This window comes from Oryzias melastigma, unplaced genomic scaffold (genome assembly GCF_002922805.2).
Source record: "Oryzias melastigma strain HK-1 unplaced genomic scaffold, ASM292280v2 sc00839, whole genome shotgun sequence".
Lineage (NCBI taxonomy): Eukaryota > Metazoa > Chordata > Actinopteri > Beloniformes > Adrianichthyidae > Oryzias > Oryzias melastigma.
Genome location: NW_023417425.1, coordinates 3,898 through 11,843, shown reverse-complemented (window position 1 = coordinate 11,843; position 7,946 = coordinate 3,898). Strand labels below are relative to the sequence as shown.

At 40.8% G+C, this 7,946-nt stretch overlaps 1 protein-coding gene across 2 annotated transcripts; it reads left to right on the top strand.

Moving 5' to 3' along the window:
* Positions 1-1,331: 1,331 nt before the first annotated feature.
* LOC112139590 (cytochrome P450 2G1) lies at positions 1,332-7,368 on the top strand. Of its 2 annotated transcripts, none has more exons than XR_004947547.1 (9): positions 1,332-1,568; positions 1,633-1,795; positions 1,894-2,043; positions 5,276-5,436; positions 5,556-5,732; positions 6,158-6,299; positions 6,368-6,555; positions 6,636-6,772; positions 6,845-6,986. XR_004947547.1 is itself a non-coding variant. In XM_024262411.2 (9 exons), the coding sequence occupies exons 1-9, from the start codon at positions 1,398-1,400 to the stop codon at positions 7,024-7,026; spliced, it is 1,476 nt and encodes a 491-aa protein (XP_024118179.1). In that variant the 5' UTR covers positions 1,335-1,397; the 3' UTR covers positions 7,027-7,368. The 2 variants fall into 2 exon arrangements, 1 of the variants encoding a protein (XP_024118179.1); XM_024262411.2 differs by having other exon boundaries at positions 1,335-1,568; positions 6,631-6,772; positions 6,845-7,368.
* Positions 7,369-7,946: the final 578 nt, after the last annotated feature.

Sequence of the window (7,946 nt, the reverse complement as noted above, 5' to 3'; positions counted from 1 at the left end):
TTGTCAGTGGCACCAGAACTTTACTCCACCAAAGCCTTTAATGACTTTACCAAATTCTTTAGGGACAAAATCAAGAACATTAGGTAAACAATTGTTTCATCAACTACAAGTCCATGATATGAACCTTATCCACTAGAAACCAGTATAAACCCAATGGATCAGTTTCAATCCATAAACAGTAAAGATCTGCAGGACATTCCATGTCAACTGAACTCCTCCTCCTGCTGACATTCTACCCAAGAGCTTTTTCAAAAAAGTCTCCAAGATCCTAGTCCTGGACCTGTTCCAGATTGTCAACTTGTCTGTAACATCTGATGTTTTCTCAGAACCACTGAAAACAGCTGTAATCAAACCACTCCAAAAAAAAAAAAGGATAGAGCAACTACAGAACAATATCAAACCCGCCCAATATACATAGTTGGTAACAAAAATCGAACAATCATCTAGCAGTAGAACTTACAGTTGATCAAATATTGGTGAACTTTGACAAGGCCATATGTTATACTGAAGTGTGCAGGCAGCTAAAAGTCTCAATTCTTTACCATCTATACATAGGTTTATTTGATCCCTGTTTTCCACTCTGTATCTCTCAGTCAAACATTCCCATCTGCAACATATTAATAATTAACCCAAAGAAATCTTTAGGGAGCTGTGTAAGTTCTGAGAACATAGACTCTGTGTTTTTGGGTTGTTATTTTGCCATTTTGAAGACCATCTTCACAGTGACAAATGTTGGAAAATAATTTGAGCAGGAGGATTTTAGTTTGAAAGATCAAGTGTTTTTCTTCAAAGACCTGCACTTTTTAAATTTTATTTGACTTCTGGCTCGAGGAATCAAGGTAAAACATTTTTGGAACAAAAAAAATTCTATGGGAATAATCCATTTTATTACAGGTATCAGTCTGTGTTTTCTGCAGATCAACCCTCTAATGACTGAAAACATTTTAATATCAATGTTAACATACTTTGAGGCATTTTAAACACAAGTCTTAAATTTCAGTAGATAAAAATCAGCCCAGGAATGTATTTCCTGCTAACATCAATTATTGTTACACATTATTTAAAATGTACATTTCATAAATATTACAAATCTTAAATTCTTGGTTAATAACTGGTTTGTCTCAAATTATTTTTTCAACCATGTACTATTTTAAAAAAAATCTTTTGTTTTTCTGATGTAAAAATCACAACTTATGTAGCAATTTTAAAACTTCCAGTGTAGTCAAAGCTTTAAAACCAGCATGTTGTTTTGGTAAAATGCTTAATCATGGTGCCCCCTCCCCCATATCCAGGTAAAGGAGCAGGAGTCCAGACATGCTGTTTACCTGTGACCCACTGCCCCTCCTGTGAAGCTGCAGATAAAAGCTGCAGCTGCTGCAGAGCAGACAGGAGTGATCATGGAGCTGTCCACCAGCCTGATCTTGGTGGCTCTCACCGCCGTTCTGCTCTGGCTGCTGAACCTCAGGAACAACAGGAAGCACCGCTTGCCCCCGGGCCCCCCCGCGCTGCCCCTCATAGGAAACCTGCTGCAGCTGGACAAGTATGCTCCCTTCAGGACTATTGTGAAGGTGGGGGTGATTTCTGCACTCTGACAGTGAAGAAAGGACATGTTGTGAAATGGTTGTTTTGCAGCTCAGTCAGACCTACGGGCCTGTGATGACCATCTACATGGGCTGGCAGAGGACAGTGGCTCTGGTTGGTTATGATGCAGTCAAGGAGGCTCTGGTGGACCAAGCAGACGACTTTGTGGGGAGAGCGCCATTTCCGTTCATCCACAGAGCTACCAGAGGATACGGTGAGGAGCTCCACATGTCCAGACTCTGATATCAATGCTCTGATCTTTGACCTTAAGGTGAACAAGCAGGTCTCTGAACTCGGCTCTCCTCCTGGCAGGGATCGGGATCAGTAACGGGGAACGCTGGCGCCAGCTGCGGCGCTTCACTCTGATGACTCTGCGGGACTTTGGGATGGGACGGAAAGGGATGGAGCAGTGGATCCAGGAGGAGAGCCGACATATAAGAACGCAGATAAACACGTACAAAGGTGAGATTGAGAGAATCTCTTTCTCTGCTGCATTTTTTCTTGGTTCAGATTCAGAACTCGCCCTTAGCTTCCATGTTTCTCCTTTAGTGGCCATACCATGCAAAATCAACTTTTTGAGCTTTTAAGTGTATTACAATGTTCATTACTCACTCTAAGAAACACCAAAACATNCTATTTTTTTCAACTGTACCTTACTCCTTGAACAAATTTGTACATTTTTAAGGCTTTCTCCTCTTGTCTGCTGATCAGTTTCCTTAGAATTAGTTTGATTTAAAAAAAAAAATCCTAATTTTTGTATTTAAAAATTAAGAGATCAATTCTTAAAATAGTATCACGACAAGAACCATCTGATTTTCCTGTGACCCTGCACAGGACACAGAATGGGAATAAAACCCTTGACAGACATCCATATATTTTTTTTACTAATTTATTTTGTGCCTGTCTTTTTGTACTTTTCTCCCAAAATGTTCTTTTTTTTTATGGCTCCTGCAACTTATACTCCCAAAAATACGGTAATCTCCGTCCCCCATCGGAGTGTTGAAGTCTGAGGTAGAAAGACACATCAACTGGAGTTTCAGAAAAACGTTTGATGCTCTGGTATCATCCCACAGCCTACCAACCTGCTGATAAAAAACAAACAAATTAAAAAGGATGTACAAATGGAGCTTATTTATACTCATAAAAGGGGATTTTAAAAACTGTTTTCACAGTTGTTATGAAAAATTAAAAAGCATAAAGTATTTTATGTATTTTTCTTTTACCACTTATTAGTTATGGTTTTACAATGTTATCTATTGTTATTTTATATTATTTTAACTTAAAAAAATCCTTCAACCTTTACTGGAAGCATGTATTGATCCATACATGTGTTTGTAAACCCAGGACGGAGTGATCCCTCCTTATCTTGTTTACAAAGTAGCCTGACTGTTGCATAATGCTCAACACATTTCAAACTCCTCAAATGCAACTTAAACTAAAATAGTTGCATTACCTTTGAAAATACTTGTGTGAATGCTTTTGGATGAATGTTGTCACTGAAGATGCTGACACAATTTATTGTAACCCTTCTGCTTTCCTAGGCATATCTGCATTAAAAGTGGGGTCATCTGGACCCCACTGAACTTTAATTTTTAAGTATTTTTTTCTCCACTGGTGTCCGTGGCAGATATAAAATCGTGTCGACCTTTGTCATAGGAGAAATCACACATTAATATAAGGGTGGGGTCATCTGGACCCCATAATTTAGCATGAGGGTTAAATGCTGGATAATTCCCTGAATATGCTGAATTTTTTAATTCCAATTTTAATTGGGTTTTAAATGCGACGGACTTGCAGCCTGCCCAGAGTGTACCGTGGCTTTGACTGAAAGCGGCCGGGTTGGGTTTCGGCAGCCACGACTCTGAAAAGGATACAAGAGGTTAAAAAAAATGGAAGGATGGATGTAGATGTGTGGGTTTATATGCATAAGTTTGTGTGTGAACTTCAGTTGTATTGTGTACATTTTGATAGTTTATATGTGGAGACTATTTTAGCCAACAGGTATGTTTGTAACTACTGAGTGTCTGTAGACAGGCCCCGCCCATTCCAGCTATTTACACCTAGTTGTTTTATGAAGTTACTATTTCTACTTTCTTAACTATCATTTTTTAACCATTCTTTAGTGCCCTTAACCCCCCCCCCCACACACACACACCACCACCACCTCCGTCTTCTTCGTTTCCGTCCGACCCAACTGAGAAAAAAGAAGTTACAAACATAAACAATATAAATAAACTTTTGCATAAAATAAAAAATTTATATTTAGTTATATATAGTTATATTCAATAACCCCGTTGTGACCGTAAAATCTAGAAGTTTGGCCCGTCTCTGTGCTGTTTGCTGTATTGCAACCCTAACGATTGTTTTGGCAAGTTTGTGACCGTGTCACTTTCCACTTCTTGATCAAAGTTTGAACGCTGCCAACTGGCATTCTCAATTCCTTGGATAAATTCTTATATCCCTTTCTAATTTTGCACAGTTCAGTTACCTTTCCCCATAGATCTTTTGACATCAGTTTAGATTTCCCCATGACTCAGAATCAAGAAATCTCAGTGCAGCACTGGATGAAGAATGCAAGGGTCTGTTTGGAGCCCAGAAACTCTAAGATATTTTGTGCACACACATTGATTACCAAATCATCCTTTCTCCCAACTTGTCACATATTAATTTTTACTTAAAGATCTCTCACAGGTCCCCAATCTCCAGTCCACAAACAGGAACCAGTCCAGTACTAGAACGCAGAGCGCACTTGTACCCTAATACAGTACCGGTACCCTAACCAGGTTCGTGTCCGATGACACGTCAACACTGCGTCTGCTACTGTGTCTGATACTGCATCCAGGGGCGTACCGTGTCTGGTACTGGTATCTGGTTCTGCATCCGGTACTGGACGCGGACTGGTAATTGAGATGCGTCCAGTATTGATACCCAAACCCACAACCAGTTTGCGCCCCGTACCCCATCTGGTACCGGTTTGGGTTGGTACCGTGTCTGGTACTGCGTCCAGTGCCGGTTTAGGGTAATGGTATAGACTTGGGTACCGATGCTGGACCCGTCCAGAGGACCAGTCTGCATCCGGTACTGCATACCGCACAGTGTCTTGAGGGTTGCGGACCTTTGATTTTACTATCCCCCAGCAGGCCAAAAAACGACGAGTTGGGGACACCCAGAATGCCAAAAAGTGGCGCAGACGAGTCCTTAACCAAACGTCAATATGTAACGAGTTGGAGATGAGTGTGTTGTAATTACAGGTAAGCGAGTCACATGTGAGGATGGTTACTTTTAGCTGCTATTCAAACCCTTTTGAATCAACTTGTGTGCATGTTTACGAAACAAAGTCATCGGGGAGTGTGAACAGGGTCATTTAGGAAGTTTCTGTTGTCATGATTGTAAAAAGTTTTTTTTTAATAAATGTCTTTAACAAACCCTTGACTATATGTGAAAAAAAGTTTGAGTTATTATTCATATTCTCGAAAAAATAAACCAAAACGTTTTTTCCAGGGTGTGTAAACTTATTAGCACAACTCATTTCATTACCTAGTTTGGAATTGAGGCGCTATCTTCTCCAGGTCACTAAAACTGTAAAAAATGTGCCAAACTTACCTTTTTGAAGTAAAAAACAAAAAAGTGTAGCAGATAGTCTTATGTCTGTTCTTCACATGAACTTGTTAGGATTTCTTTTGACCTCCTGCAGGGAAACCCTTTGACCCCACGTTTGTACTGAGCTGCACCGTATCCAACGTGATCTGCTGCTTGGTGTACGGAGAGCGCTTCGACTATGGCGACAAGCAATTCTCGGATCTTCTTGAAATGATGTCTGCAATTTTGGGCTACAACACCAGTCCAATGGGAGGAGTGGGTGGAAAGTTTTATTCTCAAAGTCAATTGCTCAACCTTTGATTTCAAAAGAATTATCCACAACTTCTATAAAATATATCTAATGAGTCTATTCTTCTGCCGTTTCCTCCTCACAGTTGTACAACCTCTTCCCGTGGCTCATGGAGCGTCTTCCAGGCCGTCAGCACACTGTCTTTGGCTACATTGAGGACGTAAGAAAGTTTGCAATAAAGAAGATCCAAGAACACAAAGACACGCTGGACCCGAACTCTCCAAGAGACTTCATCGATTGCTTCCTCATCCGCATGGATCAGGTTCAAAACCTATATCCAAGATACACCAGTCATCTAAAAGTAGCATTTATAGTTGTCTACATTTATGGGACCTGGTGATTCACTCTTTTTAAGCCTTAAGCTGCAATCACACCGATCACGAATCGGATGTCAGGGGTGTCGATGAAGGTAGTGACCCCCCCACCCCACACAAGTCTTCTCTTTTGCTTTGATTTTCAAGTTTCTTTTGAGCGCCTCTTTCTGAGGTGTTGTTAATTGATGATTATTGCTGTTGTGATCTGCTGCTCTTATAGCAGGCTGCTTCTATTTTAATGTTTTGAACTGAGACTAAATGTTTCAACCTTCACAACTTCTTTCACCCCTCTATATTTGGGACTCCTCATCAGGCATCATCTGTCCTGTGCAAATGGGAACAGTTTAACATAATTTATATATATATATATCAGGAGAAGAACAACCCCACATCTGAGTTCCACTATGAGAACCTGGTTGCTACAGTTCTGAATCTGTTCCTGGCAGGAACAGAAACCACCAGCTCCACCATCAGATACGCTCTGAGTGTTCTGATCAAACACTCCAAAATACAGGGTAGGTTCTCCTGCAGAACTCCATCAGGTCAATGCAGCAGAACAGAAGAACATCTCTTTGTTCTACAGAGAAAATGCAGGAGGAGATCGACACTGTGATCGGGAGAGAACGATGTCCCTCCATGGAGGACAAGAAATCCCTCCCCTTCACAGACGCCGTCATCCATGAGGTGCAGCGTTTCATGGACCTGACCCCATTCAGCCTCCCTCACTATTCTCTGAAGGACATTTCATTCAGAGGTTACACCATTCCCAAGGTGCTCTACGCTCCCACCAGCTTAGAATGAAGCCAGTAAACCCTAAAAACCTAAAGCTTTTTGTTTGTCTTAAAGAACAGCATGATTTTTCCCATGCTGCACTCTGTGCTCAGAGAAGATAAGCTTTGGTCAACCCCCTGGTCCTTCAACCCCCAACACTTTCTGGACCAGAATGGAAACTTCAAGAAGAACCCTGCATTTGTATCGTTTTCTGCAGGTAAAGTTACAGATTGTGAATCCTACAAAACCTCAGTGTCTTTTCTTCACTCACACTTCCATCTGCTTGCAGGGAAACGAGCCTGTGTTGGAGAGTCTCTGGCTCGAATGGAGCTGTTTGTCTTTATAGTGTCGCTCCTGCAAAACTTCAACTTTTCTTCCCCCAACGATCCTGACAGCATTAACTTGATTCCAGAGTACAGCGGCCTTGCCAACCTCCCTCCAAGATATGAGCTCATCGCCACTCCACGCTGAAGGAAGAGGTCCACCCAGGAGCATATCTTCAAAATCAACAAAAAACTCTGCATAATTCTAAATAATCGCACCTGTTTATCAGAACAGGCAAAAAACTAAATAGAAATAGATTATTTGTGCAATAAGATCCTTATTTTGGCATAGAATGAGCTATACTTAATGTGGTCGGGTATCAATAAAAGTCTGAAATTAAAGTAGGCAAAATAGATGACTGTACATTCTTCTCAAAGTATCTGACAAAATCTGCCACAGGAGGGGTATTTTACAGAATTTCTGTTTTTGATGTTTAACTGGTTCTTGTTGTGAGTCTGTGAGTCTAACGTATTAAAATATTTAACAATGGAATCTTTCTCTGTGAAAAATTTTTATAAGTATTTTCTTTCTTTATTTCCTTTGTCCTGACGAACAACACCTGATGACACAGGCCGGCTGGGGCCATGTTGGATAGAAACATTGCAGAAACCTACATTTATCTAACAGATCCATGGTCCATATAATATCTTATATAAAGCTGAAAGACATGACAACATAAGGGTTATACTAACAAGATTTACAATTAAGTGAAAATGAATGAAATGATTTCTTGCGTCATGCCAAGACAGATAAAAAAAAGACTTATCTCAGTATCAAGGCCAGACACTGACTTGATCCACAGAAGGAATGTCACCCCGACTGGAGAAAAATGTCTAAAATGGGAAACACTCCTTTTCTGCCTCCAAGCCCCTGAAGATGATAAACGAGGGCGATGGATGTTCGTCACCCTCTCAAACACCACCAAAGTACCAAACACCTGACAGATCCCCTTTCCCCCCACTGGAAATTCACTGAACACATGATGGAGCGAGTAGGAATTAGGCTTAGATCTATCCCTCTGGCCAATCCATTTTTGTCCCCAGTAACTCTGTCACCGGAACGTTCAA

Excerpts from the sequence above, each read along its gene's own strand:
- LOC112139590 (XM_024262411.2), top strand. The coding sequence starts at position 1,398 with ATGGAGCTGTCCACCAGCCTGATCTTGGTGGCTCTCACCGCCGTTCTG. Across the intron at positions 2,044-5,275 it reads GCAGATAAACACGTACAAAG|GGAAACCCTTTGACCCCACG; the intron begins GTGAGATTGAGA and ends GACCTCCTGCAG. Across the intron at positions 5,437-5,555 it reads ACACCAGTCCAATGGGAGGA|TTGTACAACCTCTTCCCGTG; the intron begins GTGGGTGGAAAG and ends TCCTCCTCACAG.